The 18,653-nt window shown below is 51.3% G+C and overlaps 7 protein-coding genes across 7 annotated transcripts; 3 read left to right on the top strand and 4 right to left on the bottom strand.

Moving 5' to 3' along the window:
• Positions 1–89: 89 nt before the first annotated feature.
• Positions 90–2,208, bottom strand: MRS44_008588 (uncharacterized protein; the record flags this gene model as incomplete). Its single annotated transcript, XM_065620990.1, has 4 exons — positions 90–691; positions 1,379–1,513; positions 1,563–1,840; positions 2,018–2,208. 4 exons carry the CDS (start codon positions 2,206–2,208, stop codon positions 90–92), a joined length of 1,206 nt encoding a protein of 401 aa, XP_065477062.1.
• A 758-nt stretch (positions 2,209–2,966) lies between these two features.
• On the bottom strand, positions 2,967–3,517 carry MRS44_008587 (uncharacterized protein; the record flags this gene model as incomplete). The annotated part of the gene is made up of 2 exons (XM_065620989.1): positions 2,967–3,280; positions 3,361–3,517. 2 exons carry the CDS (start codon positions 3,515–3,517, stop codon positions 2,967–2,969), a joined length of 471 nt encoding a protein of 156 aa, XP_065477061.1.
• Positions 3,518–3,783: 266 nt separating this feature from the next.
• MRS44_008586 (uncharacterized protein) lies at positions 3,784–7,517 on the top strand (the record flags this gene model as incomplete). Its single annotated transcript, XM_046269607.2, has 2 exons — positions 3,784–5,463; positions 5,517–7,517. The coding sequence occupies 2 exons, from the start codon at positions 3,784–3,786 to the stop codon at positions 7,515–7,517; spliced, it is 3,681 nt and encodes a 1,226-aa protein (XP_046132041.2).
• Positions 7,518–7,863: 346 nt separating this feature from the next.
• Positions 7,864–8,571, bottom strand: MRS44_008585 (uncharacterized protein; the record flags this gene model as incomplete). The annotated part of the gene is made up of 1 exon (XM_046283640.2): positions 7,864–8,571. The coding sequence occupies one exon, from the start codon at positions 8,569–8,571 to the stop codon at positions 7,864–7,866; it is 708 nt and encodes a 235-aa protein (XP_046132040.2).
• Positions 8,572–9,156: 585 nt separating this feature from the next.
• Positions 9,157–10,838, bottom strand: MRS44_008584 (uncharacterized protein; the record flags this gene model as incomplete). Its single annotated transcript, XM_046284082.2, has 5 exons — positions 9,157–9,526; positions 9,575–9,713; positions 9,773–9,820; positions 9,880–10,660; positions 10,719–10,838. The coding sequence occupies 5 exons, from the start codon at positions 10,836–10,838 to the stop codon at positions 9,157–9,159; spliced, it is 1,458 nt and encodes a 485-aa protein (XP_046132039.2).
• Positions 10,839–11,279: 441 nt separating this feature from the next.
• On the top strand, positions 11,280–15,828 carry MRS44_008583 (uncharacterized protein; the record flags this gene model as incomplete). Its single annotated transcript, XM_065620988.1, has 7 exons — positions 11,280–11,306; positions 11,399–11,467; positions 11,524–12,404; positions 12,457–13,398; positions 13,862–13,936; positions 13,994–14,379; positions 14,429–15,828. 7 exons carry the CDS (start codon positions 11,280–11,282, stop codon positions 15,826–15,828), a joined length of 3,780 nt encoding a protein of 1,259 aa, XP_065477060.1.
• A 775-nt stretch (positions 15,829–16,603) lies between these two features.
• On the top strand, positions 16,604–18,099 carry MRS44_008582 (uncharacterized protein; the record flags this gene model as incomplete). The annotated part of the gene is made up of 4 exons (XM_065620987.1): positions 16,604–16,760; positions 16,806–17,249; positions 17,297–17,775; positions 17,821–18,099. The coding sequence occupies 4 exons, from the start codon at positions 16,604–16,606 to the stop codon at positions 18,097–18,099; spliced, it is 1,359 nt and encodes a 452-aa protein (XP_065477059.1).
• Positions 18,100–18,653: the final 554 nt, after the last annotated feature.

The raw sequence follows: 18,653 nt of genomic DNA, 5'->3' as shown, positions 1-18,653 counted from the left end.
TGAAATCAAACATAGAAGTAGTCTAGATTCGCCCAAATACGCTAACCCACGCTTCTAAACGCCGCCAAATGCATCATAATTCCACCAATCTATTTCTTCCTGGCCAGGTTTTCGTCGTAGCCTACTTTCCCCAGTCGTTTCGTACACGTAACCCTGTCAATACCGCCACTGTATCTCCGAATACGTTTGTTAAACCAAGCCTTGGCCTCTTCGTCGTCGCACGAATCCAGCACATCGTCGCCAAGCATCAGATCTCCGTACAGGTGGGTAATAGCCCACATCCTGAGGCTGGAGACCCATCCACCCATTTTGGGCTCCTTTACCAGCGTTCGTACGAAACTCTCAAGGAGCAACTCGGCGTCCGGGTACAGGATATTGCTCCTTTTGAGTGAGGGAGCGTCTTGAGGCTTGGTGGTGAATCTGTTTTTAGACTCTGGCGTGACGGCGATGTGGGCGTAGGAGCAGGGCAACAGCACAACCCTTGCCTTGGCCTGATCATCTGTCGGGAATCTAAACCGTACAGAGTGCTTGTCGAGATTGCTGTATTGCTGGGCTACCCGAAGATGACTCTGCTGCACCTTGGGGTCTGTGTACAAGGCTGGGTCGTCACGGGAGCCATAAGACCAAGGGGCCTCCCGAAAGCCTCTTTGCTTCAAATTCTGAGCTGCAGTATCCAGGTTCGCATCTTCGACTACCAGCATGTAGTTCTGGCAAATCAGCATCGGCATCAAGGCATTGTATCAAGAGACTTTACCTACCTCGCAGACCAATCCGACACCAAGATTACCTACTGCCATATCCCCCCATAGGATGGCAGATAGGGAACCCAAAGCTTCGGATATTATTTCTATTGGATCGGAAGACATATTCGTTATGATGTGGACTTGAAAGAACTGAGTTGCCTTGAGTAAGACGGGATGAGTTGTCAGAGGGTTGGGGGGCCTGATCCAGTGCTGATTAATATTTCTCCGAGTACCATCTTCAAAGGCCCAGGCATCTATGAAAGAGGGCAAACTTTTGTGAGACAAACTGGTGTTGGCATTTTTACGTAAGTGGCCTCTTAAAGCAACTGATTTCATTGTTCGGGTAACGGAAAGGTATCAGTTTGTTCGGGTGATCAGTCAAGCATCATGGTTTCAGCAAACAACCAAGAACTGGGCCCCAGCAGCAGTTGAGGCGTGCTTCCGCTTTGATAGTGAGACAAGAAAATTAATTAGCCATAATATGAAAGATTTCTTAATAAGAGGTATATAGTTTAAATGAGCAGGCATGGGTGTCGAAGCGCAGTGCATTAATGTTCGACAAGACTATCTAACTAAGGCCTCAACGGCAGGCTTTCGCGTATGGATCTAAGTCCATAACATCAAGTCTCCTGTACCGACATCGTGGAACCATGTGTGGCTCTTTTCGCCAGAAAAATACCACACCTGACTATTTGGATCCCAGTCAAAGTTGTGCCTCTCAAGATCTGCATCAAGGTACTGCAGCTGTTCCTTAAAAGCCCAGTACACCTCTGCGTATTCATTCCAAACCCAGGGGTTGCCAAAGACCCCTGGGCATACGACCTTCAGAGAGAAGCTCGAAACTCTCCGGTAGCTGTGCAACCGCATGTTGCACTTCATCTTCGAGGTCGGTGAGGTCCAGTTCATTGACATCGACCGTCTCCAAGAGAATAGAGATGTCGTCGAGATCGGTTTCCTCCTTTCTCGTACCTTGACGTTCAAACACCGTGACGATCTTCTCCCTGAGGAGCCAGCGCGCACTGAAGATGGGGACATCCACCCCGTTGACCGAGATCACGGTAAAATCGTTGTCAGGGTCATCGAGATTGTACTGAGGCCTGTTGGGCCAGGCCCCAACGTCAAACATTTCAATCTCGACGTGCTTTAAAGAGCCATCATGCCTCTGTATGGTGACTGCTGGAGTGGTGACATCAAATTGCCGCCTTGCCACAAATGCCGTGGGGAAGTTCTCCAGCAGCCAATGCGAAATGCTCTCGGCCGTCATGCTGCCTCACGGCTGGACGACAAGATCGATGTCGTCGGTGACGCGCTGCGCAAAGCCATATTGCATGCGCAAGATTGATGTCGCCGCACCGCCGCTAATGCTGAATTGTGCCTCGGATTGAGAGAGATACTGGGCGAGACTTGATACGGCCTGCATGAGTTCTTCTGGGGAGAGACGACGAGAACGTCTGGATGAAGACATGATCGGGGATTTAGAGGGCTTTGAGACCAACGAATGCGCGGAATCAGGATAAATTGCCTGGATCAACACTGTATTCTGTCCTGACAGATGGACTGGTATTTAATGCACTGTTCTTGTGCCCATGGTCCGTCAAGTCCCAGCGTCCTTGGTTGTAAAACGGCCCCCAATATCTGCTTCCAATACCTGCACGCCTCGTACAAGGAAGCCTACATTGTGACCAGGCAGCCGCAGACACTGACAAATGAAAGGAGCAGAAAGTAAGACCCCCCTGGTTCTTCAAGCGAGTGGATGTTGGGGCCGTCGAATCTGGAGCCAACAGGTTGTGTGAGTGTGTTTGCAAGAGGGGCATAGGACTCTGGGCTTTACTGAAAGGAGCTATCACGAAGTGTATGGGCGTGAAGAAGCTCAAACATTTGCATCAAATTTTACGGATTCATAAAACGATTATATCTAACCATCTGATTACATATCCATGAGCGTCATGCTTCTCCCTCTTCTCGAGCCCACTCCGTGCTGGAACTAGCCGGCCCCATGTTACGCAAGCTTGACTACCCAGGCAGAAGTGCAAGTCCGCGGCCATGGGGCGGATTGGGCTTGGTAAAGCATCCGCTCCTGTCTGTCCCGGGTCCCCAGAGTCAGGCGACATTCGTAACCAATGATATTCGGTTCGTCGGGCCTTGAAACCACCTGCTAAGTTTGACTTGGTAACTGAGATATCGACTTCCTCTTCTCCTCACCAATCTTGTAGAATGGGTGATTCAGTCAAAGATGCCGCGCCCGCCAAAACCGGTCCCTATGTGGACAGCTGATCTACCACGTGCCGTGATATCAACTGCCTTGTTCTCAGTCTTGTCCATCACAGGGACTCCTCGACTCAGCACGCTCTCACTCCATTCATTTCCAACCCTCACCCTCGCCGTCTCCTTCACGAGAATATCCTTGGCTTCGATTCTTGACGCAATCGCCTCCATCTTGTCTGCAACCACTTCAGCAAGCAGACCATCAGTGTCAGAAGCCGCATCTTGAACAGCCAAAAGGCTCAGCCCGTCACCAACTCCTTCCATCTCCAGGCCTGTTGCGAAGTAATGTCATCTGGCCCATCTGCTGCGAAACGAGAGTCCGTGTTAACAACGACGGCCTCACCTCATCTACTAATGCAGGACCAAGCGATGTCGAGTTTCAACTGGCATCGCTCAAAGTCACGGCCAAAACGACGACCCATCTGGATGTATCCAAAGCAGTCGGCGCAGTTGTTGAATAGCGCCGCAACACTTAGTGCGCCAGCCACCGTGCCAAAGGTTTCGGCCATGATGGTCCTGGAAAGAGAGAAGAAGAGGGATATTATGACAGCCCGATGGGATTTATTAGCCAAGAGTTTCGAGGTCTCACGCAACGACGCGAGGAAGGCAAGAAAAGGCCAATGGGGTTGGTTCGTTAAGCGCCGTGGCAGCCAACAAGAAGCTCCCGTTGCTTGATCAGGCTGAGAGCTGAGCTGACCTCCGACGACCTCCTTCGTCACCGTCCTTTGGTTGACGCTGTCCTTTAACCACGTTCTTCGACATCGCCCAACCAAACATGGCATCGCTCAAACGCAAACACTCGAATAGCGCATCCGATGGGCGTGCAGCCAACACGGCCGGGTCCGTACATGCCGAAGGGAGTAGCAGAGTTCAGGTTGGGAACTCGTACACGGAGGTTCACAACCACGAAGGACGACAAGCCAACGACGAATGTCTTCGAGGTCTACGAACGACCGACCCACGCATGGACAAGACGCGAATCGAGAATGACAAAGGAGGGTTAGTGCAGGGCTCGTGCAACTGGGTTCTTGAGGACTCCAACTTCCAGCAATGGGGACAGGGAACAAATGATCGTCTTCTTTGGGTCAAGGGCGACCCGGGAAAGGGCAAGACCATGCTCCTTTGTGGTCTCATCGACGAGTTGAAAAAATCTCAACTTGCTCTATCCTACTTCTTCTGCCAAGCTACCGACTCCAGAATCAACAACGCAACATCGGTCCTGCGAGGCCTCATCTACCTCCTTGTGGTCCAGGACACATCTCTAACTCGGCATGTACGCAACAAGTGGGATCATGGAGGCAAGTTGACTTTCGACCCTCCAAATGGATGGCATGCCCTGTGCGATATGTTGGATGACATACTGCATGACCATTCCAAGCCAACTTGTCTTGTCATCGATGCACTTGACGAGTGCGAGAGCGGCTCTCTGTCTTCACTTCTCAACTTGATTGTCTCCACGACGTCCAAATTTCATCACATCAAGTGGCTTGTCTCCAGCCGCAACCTACCCGATATCGAACGTGGATTGGGAGGCGCCAATGTTGGCGGGAGGCTTGACATCAGCCTCGAAGCAAACGCTGGTCTCGTATCCAAAGCGGTTGCTAACTACATCGATTACAAAATAGACAACCTTGCGAAGCTCAGTTCCGAACTAGACTTGCGCAAGAAGGTCAAAGAAACGATGCAACAAAAAGCCAATGGTACATTTCTTTGGGCAGCTCTCGCCCTTGACCAGTTGAACGCAGAAGAGGATGAGGAGCTGGAGGACAACTCTGAGATGTTGGACATTCTCAACCAAGTACCCGAAGGATTGACCAACCTCTACGATAGGATGTGGAGGCAGGTCAACACTCAGGGTACCAGGAACTCCAGGTCATGCAAGGCTATCCTGGCAACTATGTTTCTTGCATACCGACCACTCCAGCTCCAGGAACTGCCCATGCTTGCAGGTTTCAAGGGCAACCTTGCCAACCATGACACACTCGTAAAACTTGTCAGGCTATGTGGGTCTTTCTTGACTATCCAGCAAGACGCAGAGACAGTCCACTTTGTTCATCAATCAGCCAAGGACTTTCTCACTGACAACAAGAATGCCTTTGATGGAATGTTTCCATCTGGCATGGGGGACGGCCATCATCAACTGTTTTCTCGATCAGTCGAGGCCATGGCTACTGGCCTACGGCAAAACATCTATGGCCTGCGCAATCCAGGAGTTTTGATCAGCGAAATCGAGGTCCCAGTGCCAGACCCTCTTGCTGCGATGCGATACGCGTGTGTTCGCTGGCTTGACCATTTCTACGAATGGGTTTCTTCGAAACAAGATCGAGACCAAAATGATGCAAATGATGTCGCTACTTTCCTTCAAGACAAATACCTCTACTGGCTTGAAGCCCTTGGTCTTTGTGGAAACGGCATCGAAGGAATTGCCTCCATCAGAAAGCTTGAAGCTCTTGCGGTAAGTACATAGGATAAGCCATAACTAGATAAGCTTAATCTAACTTTTCTCAGGCACACAATCAGTGGGACCATCTGGCGTCCCTGGTTCGTGATGCTCGGCGATTTGCCCTTGCCAACAGACAAGGAATAGAGACAGCCCCATTGCAGGTTTACGTTTCAGCACTCATCTTCTGTCCAACTTCCAGCTGGGTGCGGGAGAGGTTCGAGTCGATGATACCAGAATGGATCAAGAGAAAACCGACAATGCAACCTGAATGGGATGCATGCTTGCTTACCCTTGAGGGACACGACTCCGGAGTCTACCACTTGGCATTTTCTCCCGACAGCAGGATCATTGCGTCCAGCGATAAGAAAGGAGCCATTAAAATTTGGGATCCATACACAGGAGCATGTTTGAACACCATTTCGGGTCATCCTTTGATGGTTTTCGAGTTGGCCTTTATATCTAACGGGCCCAGCACCATTCTCGCGTCTGCAGGAGAAGAGTTCGATGTCTATTCACTCAAGATTTGGGATCCTTTCAATGGAGGCCCGCCACAAAGAACATTCACGATGCCCAACAAGATGTCAAAAGTCATTGCCTTTATAAAAGGCAGCAACATAGCGGTGTGGGTGGATGAAGCGGGCACCTTGATCAAGTTTGATCTTGACACCGGAGCATTCCTGGACCCGATCAAGCTTCCTGCCGAGCCCGTTGCAGTTTCGCCAGACGGCCAGACCATCATCACATATACAAAAGGCAAGACAGGCCTCGATATTTGGGCCTGGGACAATCTGGAAACAGATCCTGTCACATTACATGGTTGTATTCTAGTTGATGACTATGTGGTGGTTTCCCCAGACAGCACAAAGCTGGTATGTGTCTCCGAAACTAGATTTCCCCATATCGAAATGTGGGATTTGACCACAGGCTTTTGTTTCACCATTCTTTGCGATGCAGACTCCCCTGTCCCGCGGAGCCTTGCCTTTTCACCGGACGGAACAATGGTGGCTTTTGGAAATGTGTATGATGGCACGGTCAACCTATGCGATACAATAATAGGCACGGTCCAGGTGTTTAGCGGCCATAGCGATGCTATTGGGGCGGTGGCCATCTCCCCAAACGGCAGACTATCGGCATCAGGGTGCGAGGACAAGACAATCAAGATCTGGGACCCGACTGTGAGAGCGCCACTGGACTCTGACACAGGCCCAGACAAGTGGCCCCAAGACTTGCTTCTGTCGCCGAATGGTTTGTGGGTTGCTTCCCTGATATACGACGACGTCATTAGAATATGGAGCTCAGTGACGAGTGAATATGTTTTCAATCTACGCAAACCCCTACCAGGATCGGAAGACGAGCTGGCAGACATCCTGAAATTCTCACCCTGCGACAGGTGGCTAGCCTTTTATGGTACTGGTAGTATCAAAATCTGGGACACGACAACGTGGAAAATTCAACACGAATTCAAGGGCTTCTGCTTCTCACTGTCAACTAACATCTTGGCATTGGCACCCGACGGGAGTGAGACCGTTGAGATCTGGGACTTGCACACCGGCAAACTGATATCAACATTTTCGAGCCCTCTGTATGAGTATGATGATTTCCCAGAAATTTCGTTTTCCCCAAACGGGCTGTGGTTGGCGTTAGCCTTATGGGAAAGGCTTGAGATATGGGATTGGGCTGCGAAGGAGTGCATACAGGTGGTCAATGGACACCCAGGCACAATTTCATGGCATCCGACTCATCATGGTTTGCTTCGCACTTCCCGTGGTAGCTATTGCATTCAAGGGTCCATGGGAAACTGCTCGATCGACAAGGTCCAAATTCAGGATGAGGAGGACAAACGCCCAGTTCAAATGACCGAAGGCGGCGAATGGATCACAGTCCAAGGATTACCGGTGCTTTGGGTCCCTCCTCAGTACCGGCCTCGCTTCAGGTACCATGAGGCGTATGTTCCGGTTGAGGAAAGGGCGGTGGATTGTAACAAGTCAGGGATTGCTATGCTGGACAACTGCAACCGGGTGATTTATATTGAGTTTGACGTTCCCGAGATAGCTCTCAAGTTTTAACAATCAGGGACATGGGCCAGGGCTTCTTTTTGGGCGTTTGCATTTTGCAGCTCTGTGTCTTTCGAGAGAGTTGATAATCGCAATCATGGGTTTACAGAACCTTGAGATTCCAAGATGGATGGGCCATGAATGAGCAGGGTGAAACCCGCGAGACCACTGCCTTTTTATCTTTCTAAACGGTTGCCGTGTTCAGTTAATTCTACATGTTCGAGCCAACTATCCTGCCAAATTCACATGTATCCATGTGTCTGCGGCTTCAATCCTCAGATGTACTAACCAAGCTATTCCTGTTGACCCCATAGGCATTTGTCTCGTTGATATCAGCGATTGACTTACATGAAAGTCCTCAGTTTAGCACAAATTTTACACTCTTTTTCCAATCGTCCCTCGGCATCTTTAAAGAATTGATGTGCTCTTGCTCATTCTCGTATCCAATGCCCACCGTGCACAAGATATCCATTTTTCCCTCAATCCCCAGTTCTTTTCTAATATTGTCAGGATAACCGGCCGGAGCAACAGACACCTGTGTGCCCAGCCCTCTCTCGGTCAACAGCAGGAGCAACGTCTGGAGGTAGATCCCCACGGAGAGAATATCAGACTTGTTCAGCTCCTTGTCGATGCAGACCACGGCAACAATCGGGGCGTTGTAAAATTTGAAGTTGCTGATCAAAGTCTTCATCATCGACTCCGTGTCCTCGCGAGCAATGTTGTATCCGTTAGGCCCATAGATGTGGTGACCTAGTTCAGACCGGTAGCTTTGGTACGACTCGGGGATCGCGGGGATCTGCAATTCGGCCTTGTTCTCGAAGGCTGAGACGAGAGATGCAGACAGGCGTTCTAAAGGAGGACCAGATACAAACGTGAGGCGCCACGGTTGGATGTTTGTCGACGAGGGCGCATGCTGGGCTATGCTGAGGCATTCCTCGAGGATGGAAAGAGGTACTTTTCGGCCTGTGCAAAAGGCTCGAGTGCTGTGCCGAGCTAGAATTGTCTTTGCAACAGCGTCTCGCGCAGATTGCTCTGCGGTGCGATGGATGGTTTGGTCCTGGGCCATGTTGATGTTGGGTGTGAAGAAACAATGGCGCTTGATTACGGACTGATACGAAGATCTCCAGCAAGTTTATATACAGGCAATTATTCCACCTCCATCCAAATGTTTCGAGCCCAGATGTTGAAACATAATGTTGATTACACGGGGATAGGATTATTCGGCCGAACAAAGATCATCCGCCGGTGGTTGCATTTTCGTTGGGATGCCTACGTAATTCCACAGACACTTGAACATCTCGCTTATGAAGATCCAAGTAGCATTACTCATTTTTTTGTCAGCCAATTTTGAAGATGACAAATTCGAAATGCCCTGATCATGACAACGCCAGAAACGATCCTTCATGTGGGGCTGTTGGACCACCTCTGCTCAGCAAGATCATTGAGACTTGGTCATTAATTAGGAGTAGATCCCTCAACGGAATGACGGTGCTACGCAGAGACGTGGCGTGCAGATTTCATATCTGATGGGAGGTTTATAAACAGCCAATTCAAACTTTATTTTACTCCTAATTACTCTATCTCAAGCTTCTATCTATATACGCCTGCCACCTTTTACTCATTACTACTCAGCCCATCGCTCATCCCCCTGTTATGCTGCTACCCTCTGAGCAGCTTTACTTTTCTGCATCAATTTCTCTCCATACTTCATAAAAAAGAACGGTATAGCCCCCATGACCAGTGAGAGAAACCCAAGGAGGCTCTGTGCCCAGTGAACGCCAAGTCGATCATACATGGGACCAGCCGCGAGCGGAATGACGATGGCGCCAAGGGATCTCATGCATCCGGCTCCCGCGTGGGCCGATGCCGATGCCGCGCGAAACACGTCGGTGATGTAATTCAGCATGCTCATAAATATCAGGAGGAATCCAGCGCCAGAGAAGAATCCCCCAATCGCTGGGACGTATGGTGAGATTGAGGGTTTGGATGTCCAACCAAACCAAAAGAGTGCAATGACGAGTCTGGGACATGTTAGACTTTGTTTCTATGAGGCTTCGCGTTTGACGTACAGAGGAGCGGCAAAACAGGCGATTGGTAGACGACGGTTTATTTCTCGTTGGGCCCACGGCTTGCCAGCTGCTTTGGACCGATCATACCACGGTGTGTAGACCATGAACCCCAGGAAAGATATTACTGAGCCAAGAGCGACTTTGAGAGAGTGTTGGTCAAACATCAGTATATTCCATATCAGTAGAGATTGAACTTACTGGGTAGATAGGTGAGGCCAGCAATTTCGGTGCGAAGATGATACATGCCTGTTGGAATGAAGTATCAGCCAGCAGCTCCAATGTCAGTGATTAGAAGGATGTTGTACCTTCAAATACTAGTGGATATGCCTGGAAAGAGATGTAAAATAGCGAGTTCGCCAATGTCAAATAAAGAGATGAGAGTGAAAGGATCGGCTCTGTAGCCATCATGACAACGGGACGCAAGAATATCTCCTGGGCGTCAAACGGGTGCAATTCTGTCATTTGGGACTCCTCAACGCCCTCCTCCCCGTTCTTTCGGCGCTTTTGAATCTCCCTGTTGTGAAGAACCGGCGCAAATGTCTCGGGCAAGGTCAACACCAGCGGGAGTGTCGGGACGGCAATTAGGGTGGCGGCCCAGAACGCCCATCTCCAGGATGCTTGAGAGGCGAAACCGGAGACGAAGGGTCCTAGAAGGGGGCCGATTCCACTGATGACTAGGTATAGGGACATTGCTGTACCGCGTTCTGAAGGGTCGTCGAGCACATCGGCGTAAAGTCCACCTATGACGGCCATGGGGGCGGCGGCGTTCAGACCGCAGAGAAGGCGGAAGACCAAGAGGGCTGTATAGTTGGGGGCTCCAGAACAGGCGAGCATGAAAACGAGGTAGCCAAAGAATGTAGATATCATGACTGGCCTGCGCCCGATGTATTCGCTCAAGGGTCCAAAGAAGAGGGGTCCAACAACGAAGCCGGCCAGATTGAGTGAGTTGAGTAGTGTCAGCTGTACCTGGTCATAAACTCCAAAGTGACTTGATATAGCATCGAGGGCGCCCGAAGGCATCGAGGTTCCAAAACTGCCGTTGAAGGCGCAGGCCAGGCCTGCTACGACAACATGTATTTTTCGCTTCTAGAATAATCATTAGCACCGCACTTTCGGCACGGACCGTGCGCTATCCATGACTTACCATTGAAAACCTAGTCGCATGAGCCTTGGAGTCGATGGGATCGACGGCGTTTATGGTGACCCCTGGTCGTTTGGACGCAGGTTCATGCCCGGGGCCACTAGGAAGGGATATATCGGTCATAATTTCCTTGGTAGATACTTTAAGAACTCTGTATGTGTCTTGGGCCCTCTTACAGCCAGTATGTTGGGTGTCAAGCCATTTCTGCCTCTTATACTGACAACTCAACCTCGTGTAAGTAACTCGGGAGACTATCCCGATGAGGGCGCCACTTCGGCCATAACCAAAAGCCAAGTCCCGTTGCCGATACCCACAACTCAACTTCCGTGCGATAGCTAAAGTCGACGGCTCATTGGTCCAACTTTCCGTCTCTCAAAGCTCAACCTCCGTCGAACCTCATACCGCCGTTCATATGACCGCTGCACTCTCCGTCGTCTTGATACCTTGTCGCCTCGATACTTCCGTCCTCGACAGGAACTCCCGTTCAATCCAACAGAACAGCGCCCACGTCTGTCGGACATGAAGCGCAAATCCGTTGGGACGGAATTTGAAACCGGGAATTCAATGTCCCCCGCCAACGGACGAAGAAGAGTAAGTAAGTGCAGCATCAATCGTCTTCTTATACCCACCGAGACCGAATCCCTGCCCCTCGATTGTCCTTGCGGCTAAGCTAACTGCATCAGATGGGCGGGCTTGCACTCATTGTCACCGACTCAAGATTCGCTGCGATATCCTTGAAAAGGGACCTCCCTGTACGGGTTGCAGCTCTCGAAACCGACCTGGCTGCCACATCTATCCAAAGAAACAGCGTAGGGTACCTGTGGCTGCCCGGCTTGCGCCAGTGCCAATTCGTCCCCGCGAGTCCACGCCCGTCCAGCTCGCGACAGATTCGAGCTCACCCTTGGAGGTCGACACGGTTCAGAGGTTGGTTGGCAATGAGGATGGCGAACATGATGCCAGCAATTTGGCCGACTTTCTCGGCCGTCACGACATGAAGGAAGCCGATTACGGCCGCTTGACTCGGGTTTGCTTCATCGGCACTGGCATGTCCAATTGTCACTACCTCGTCCGTCAGAATTTCCCCCGGGCCGGCGATGAGAGCAGTGTCCATTTGGGTTACAGTCAGATGCGAGTCAAAGGGGCCTCTTACTATCGGTTTGTGCCCCCCGAGATCCTTGAACGTCCGGACAAGGAACTGGCCGACAGACTACTTCGAGCATACTTTGACTCGGTAAACTGCGGGTGGCCCATAGTCGACGAGGAAGAGTTTATGGTGCAGTACGAGGGCAAGGACCCTGAGAACCCCTTGTCTTCCGCTCTGATGAATGCCATTTTCCTCGTCGGGGCACATGTCTTGTCGTCCCACGATGAGAGCATGCACTCACTAAAGCCCATGTTTTTCCGCAGGGCCAAGACTCTGATTGACTACCAGTTCGAGACGGATCGGCTTGTTTATGTGCAGGCAGCTCTCTTGATGACGTGGCATTCTGATGGGTTCGAGGAGGTTGCTATTAGTGCGTGGCACTGGATTGGAATTGGTGCCCGGACAGCCATGGCCTTTGGCATGCATCGCGATGCGACTCGGTCCAGGATGCTGCCGGCTCATAAGAGAGTCTATACGCGGCTATGGTGGGTTCTGTTCCAGTTTGACACCATCTCGGCTCTGTCGTCGGGTCGACCGCAGGCAATGTAAGGTACCGCTGCTCGAGGACCATAAACTTCACTTGCTAATGTTGAGCAGCAACCTAGACGACTCTGATGTTCCTGATCTCGAGTATTCCCACTTTGAGGGGATTCCCAACGCGCAGAAGGATTTTGTTATATACCAAACCAAGCTTTGCGTCATAATATCAAGGGCGATGAGAGAGGGCTGGGCTCTTAGATCCTCCCCCGAAGACCGCGTTCGAGCGACGAGAAAGGCCGACGAGTCTCTCGCAGAGTTCATCCTCCAACTTCCTTCAAAGGTTCAGCTCAGGTACTTCACGCTTGATACGTGGCAGTCGATCCTTCACCTCACCTACAACAACTTTGTCATCCTGCTCCATCGGCCTCTGCCAAAGCAGAGCACCGAGGACGTGCGGCCGGACCAGTGCAACGACCCTGCGCTGTGCGGAGACTCCGCAAAGACTATCGCCGCCATCTTTGAGACGCTGCCTCAGGATGCGTTATCGACGTTGTGGCTGTACAGCACCAACGTTCTCATCACGGCAACTATCCACATCATCCACGAGGCGGGGTCGAGCAAGCCCATCGTCGCGGCCAGATCGCTGCACATCCTCGAGATTCTAATGGCGGCTCTGAGGGGACTATCGAAGCACTGGCATTACGCGCGTGCTTGGCTACATTTTGTTGAACAACGGGCGTTGAAGCTGAAGCAGCAGCGGGCTGCAAAGGCGGTTCAAGCGGGCGGGCCTGATGAGGACCAAGGACGGGAAAACGGGCAGGCCGCGACGCCTCTTACGGGAACAGAAGAGATGTCGTCCTCGCGAGAAAATGAAGATCGATGTGATGTAGAAGAGTCATTTCTCGATGCTATCACAAACGGGGCCGTCGGAACAATTGGTTCGACTCCAGAAGGAGGGGTCTGCTTTGACGGAGCCGATGTTAGTCTGCCTGACGATTTATTCCTCTTCGATGCTTTAACATTGGATCTCTTCCCTGACGGATGGCAAGGAGACAATTCGTCAGAGCGACAATGCTAGAGTTGTCACACAAGGAAATGAAGTGTATACGAACGCGTTCGGCCACTTACAGGGACGGGCCATCTTGTCTAAGTTGAGGATAATTTTTATGAACCTTTGGGAAAAGTAGACATCACTTTAACAAACATTTACATATTCATGAGATAAACTTGCCTCATTCTAGGGGTTTATCATCATGAACTTATGATGTTTTAGGTCTGAATCGGTACGGGTTTTGGCCAAGGCGCAGCAAGGACGGCTCCCACTCTCGGTCTCCCACTCCCGCGACATCATGGCAGTTACAAATTATGAGCTAATCTGGCTTGGGGATAAGCTCCTTCAGATATGGAATCTCTCGAATTGAACTAAGCCTTATCGGTACGCCTACATGGTCCCCTCCAAGGGAACGATCCGAACCACGTCTCATCGTCGTCATACACATGCAACTCTGATAGCTTCGACCAGTCAGCTTCGTCTTATTGTCATCCCCCACATTATCACAACATGGATCATTCCTGGCTTCCCTCTTGTTCAGTCAGTGTGAGTGAGGGGGAACGGTACATCTGCCGTGTCCCGTTTGATTGCGCCATGTTGCAGTTCTCCTCACTTCTTCACATGCTCTCTCGCGGCGTCCCTTGAGCTTCAACTGTTCTTTCGTCTCGCATACGTCTTGATGCGTCCGTACCCCAGATTACTTCAAGTCTTTCGTATACAAACTCGACGACCTATTGCTTTATCGCGACCTTTCTCCACTTGCAGACCAATGGCTCAGGAATACAAGATCAAGGACCTCTCGTCCCTCGACCTCTCGCCTGGCGCGAAGAAGGAGGTCGAGGTGGAGGGCATTGAGAATGGCAAGGTCTTGCTCGTGAATGTCAAGGGAAATATCCAAGCTGTTGGTGCCAAGTGCACTCATTATGGCGCTCCTCTCGTCAAGGGCGTGCTGACGAGTGAGGGTCGATTGACCTGTCCATGGCACGGAGGTACGTCGCCATGTCTCATTAATCGCTCTATATTGACTGATCATCACAGCCTGTTTCAATGCCAAAACCGGCGATGTCGAAGATGCTCCGGCCCTCGATCACCTGCCCGTATTCCAAGTCGCTGAGCGAAACGGCGCCGTGTACCTCACGGGCGAAGAGGCGGCCGTCAAAGGCTCGCGAAGAAAGCCCAACATCAAGTGCGCAGCTGCCAGCGGTGCTCAAAAGGATAAGGTCGTCGTCGTTGGAGGAGGTTCGGGTACCTTGGGCTTGGTCGAAGGTCTTCGCGAGAAGGGCTACAAGGGTCCTTTGACCGTCATCTCCAACGAGGGCTACTACCCAATTGATCGCACCAAGCTGAGCAAGGCTCTCATGACGGACCTTAGCAAGCTCACCTGGCGAGACAAGTCTTGGTATGAGAGCGGATCTGTCGAGTTTATTGAGAGCGAGGTCACCGATGTCAACTTTTCTGATCGCTACGTCACGACTGATGATGGCAAGAAAGTTGAGTACACTAAGCTGGTCCTTGCTACGGGCGGAACGCCCAGACGATTGCCTCTTCAAGGATTCAAGGTCCTTGACAACATCTTTACTCTACGGAGTGTTCATGATACTCGAAAGATTGTCAATGCGATCGGCGATAAGGGCAAGAAGATCGTGGTCATTGGCTCCTCGTTCATCGGAATTGAGCTGGCCGTGGCGACAAGCAGCGACAACCAAGTCACCGTCGTTGGCATGGAAAAGGTCCCTCTCGAGCGAGTCCTCGGTGAAAAGGTTGGCGCAGGCCTCCAGAAAGCGCTCGAGGGCAAAGGAGTCAAGTTCTACATGGGCGCAAGTGTCGATAAGGCCGAGCCAGACACATCCAATCCTTCCAACGTCGGTGCTGTCTATCTCAAGGATGGCACCAAGCTGGATGCTGATCTCGTGGTTCTTGGTGTCGGTGTCTCTCCTGCGACCGGGTTCCTGCAAAACAACAAGTCCGTTCAGCTAGAGAAGGATGGCTCTCTCAAGACAGATGACAACTACGCCGTTGCGGGCTTGAAGGATGTTTATGCAATTGGAGATATTGCTACCTTCCCTTATCATGGGCCTGGAGGCGATGGAACACACATCCGAATCGAGCATTGGAACGTGGCGCAACAGTCCGGTCGCATCGTCGCGAGCCACATCGTCAACCCATCAAGCAAGCCCGAGCACTTTATCCCAATCTTCTGGTCGGCTTTGGGAGCTCAGCTGCGATACTGCGGAAACACTATACCCGGCTTCGACGACATTGTTCTCGAGGGTGACCCGACCGAGAACAAGTTCATCGCCTACTACTGCAAGGGAGAGACGGTGGTGGCTATGGCGAGCATGGGAAGAGATCCGGCCATGTCTCAGAGCGCGGAGCTGATGAGAGTCAACAAGATGCTTACAAAGACTCAGCTTCAAGAGGGAATGAGTGTGCTGTGAGTCCTGCAGAGGCCCTGGATGACGAGGGGGCTACCGGGAACACTGCTCAGAACGGCATTTACTGCGACGGAGTACATACTGAATAGGAAACTGCTTCGAGGGGTCCAACGGTAGGTCAATTGGTTAGCTACCTTATTGTACACATCAGATGATAACACAGCGTAACACATCGCGCCAATGCCTATCATCCCGTCATATGCAATTTGCACATGGGAGAATAGGAAACTGTTTAATCATGACGAGCCTCAAGTTAGTTACAGGGTGTAAGGGTCTATAATATTATTTCCCGCTAACTAATACGTACCTCTACCTCCGACCTCACTTTGCTTCCTAGGGATCATCAGATCCAAAAGGTCTCAGTACAAGAAGGTCATCAAGTGGCAACTGCCCGACTTATATCTCCTTGAATCATCTTACACGGAAGAGAGCTCTCAACCCATCAGATCACAGGTGGCAAAAAAGCTCACCTTTTAACAAAACAGATCCCTACACCCTGTAATTACATTGGTCCAAACCCAATCTGTTCCATTTGAGTGTCACTGATAGGCCGGTGCAAAAGCCCCGGACCCTCCAAGTCAATGACGTCGAGGACTCGATCGTCATGGATGCATCAACAGAACGCAACAGAACGACGGCCCTTGTCATTGTGATGAGCATAATGATGTTATTGAGGGTATAAGCGAGTGTATTCAATGTGGATGCTTTCGCGACAGATAAAGAGAGCGCAGGTCGCGCATTACTTGACGGTTGTTACTGACTCACATTCACAGCAACAATGGCTTCTCAAGCAGCGTATCAGGCCGAAAAGGTCATCGGACACGGCGACAATGCCGTTACACAGCAAGATGTAACTACGTACGATGATAAGACGGGTAAACCTGGTGAGACGATGAAGGCGTTGGCGTGGATGGGCAAGAACAAGGTCAAGATGGGTACGCTCACAACACTCTCGCATACACAACTACTAACGATCTCAGTCGACGTGCCCAAGCCCAAGATCCTTGAGGACCGCGACGTTATCCTCAAAGTAACTGGCAGCACCGTCTGTGGTTCAGATCTACACCTCCTCCATGGAACAGTCATCCAGCTCAACGAAGGCGACATTCTCGGCCACGAATTCTGCGGCGTCGTAGATGAAATCGGTCCAGGCGTCACAGGCATCGAGGTAGGCAAGCGATACGTTGCATCATTCCAGATCGCGTGCGGCGAGTGCTTCTTTTGCAAGCAAAAGCTGTCATCGCAGTGCGAAAAGACAAACTCCAACACTGCAGCGAAGGCCATGTATGGGGGCAGGACGGCGGGTATGTTTGGCTATTCCCACTTTACGGGTGGGTTTGCTGGCGGACAGGCTGAGTATGTGCGTGTGCCGTTGGGGGATGTGAATTTGCTCGAGATTCCGACGGATGTTCCTGATGAGAAGGGTGAGTTCATCTCCCAAACCTCACGACTCTACTGACAGGATGTCAAGCTTTGTATCTGTCCGATGTCTTGGCCACATCGTACAACGCTGTGAAAGACACGGCCGTCTACCCTGAAGACGAAGTTGCCATCTTCGGCGCCGGCCCAATCGGTCAAATGGCTGGCATCTTTGCCATCCTCGAAGGCGCAAGCAAAGTCATCTTTATCGACACTGAACCCCGTCTCTCCTTCATCAAAGACAACTGGCCTCCCAAGCACAAGGATAAGCTAGAGCTGGTCGACTACAGGCACTTGTCTCACGGAGTCACCAACAAGGAGACTGTGGTTAGCCGACTCAAGGACCTTTGTGGTGGACGTGGTCCTGACTGCGCGATTGAGTGTGCGGCTGGTGAGTATGCCAAGGGCTGGATGCACTGGCTGGAAATATCTCTCGGTGTTGAGACAGATACGAGTGAAATCATCAATGAGATGATTGAGGGCGTACGCAACTATGGTCGCTGCGGAGTCACAGGCGTCTACGTCGGATATGTAAGCATCTCCATCCTCCTACTTCATTCGCACCTAACCCCACAGACCAACCACTTCAACATTGGATCCCTCATGGAGCGAGGCATCCGGCTCATCGGCAACGGCCAAGCCCCTGTCCACAAGTACTGGAAAGAACTCCTCGCCATGATCCAGAGTGGTGACCTCGACCCAACGCAGATGATCTCGCACCGCGTCAGGCTCGAGGATCTGGACAAGGTGTACTACAAGTTCGAGGCGAGGGAGGACGCGATGCAAAAGGTGTTTGTGGAGACGAGGTTTTCGTTCCCCAAGGATGTCGTGTCGCCGGATTTGACAACTTACTAAGGGCGGTGAAGTTTCTTCGCGTGGAGAGTTGATGATGTGTAAAGGACGTGGTTGTGGGGTTTGGGCAAGCGGTGTCTTGGGAGTGGATATTGGGAGGTTCGGCAACGCGGGAGGAACCACTTTGAGATGTGCGTCCTCGGCAGTGAGATCCGCTGAGCATGTGCCAGGCACTGGGTTTCTGAAAATCAGTGAATCATATTCTTTTAAAAATTATCACATTGTTTCTCGTGCTTGATAAAACCCTTGGCTACTCAACAGGGCCAGACATCGTGAACGGCTACCCTGGAGCCCAAGATGGTAGTCACGTGGCAACGCATGCATCCGCCAAAAATCGCGAGGTCGGCGCTAAGCGTGTCGTCATTACCCCAAACGGGCAAGGGAAGATAAGAATGTGGCGCCCAAAACACACGGTCCAATCAAGAGGGCAGATGAAATTATGAACGCGGGCACCAACGCATCGCCAACACGTAGGTTCCCTGCAATGTCAACACACTCGAGCCCACCACGAACCCCTGAGCACCCCAATGACCAAGAAAGAAACACGCTAGATCCCC

The sequence above is a fragment of the Fusarium solani genome (genome assembly GCF_023522795.1).
Source record: "Fusarium solani strain SB1 chromosome Unknown bctg00000005, whole genome shotgun sequence".
NCBI classification, from domain to species: Eukaryota; Fungi; Ascomycota; class Sordariomycetes; order Hypocreales; family Nectriaceae; genus Fusarium; species Fusarium solani.
This window is presented reverse-complemented; position numbering and strand designations above follow the sequence as displayed.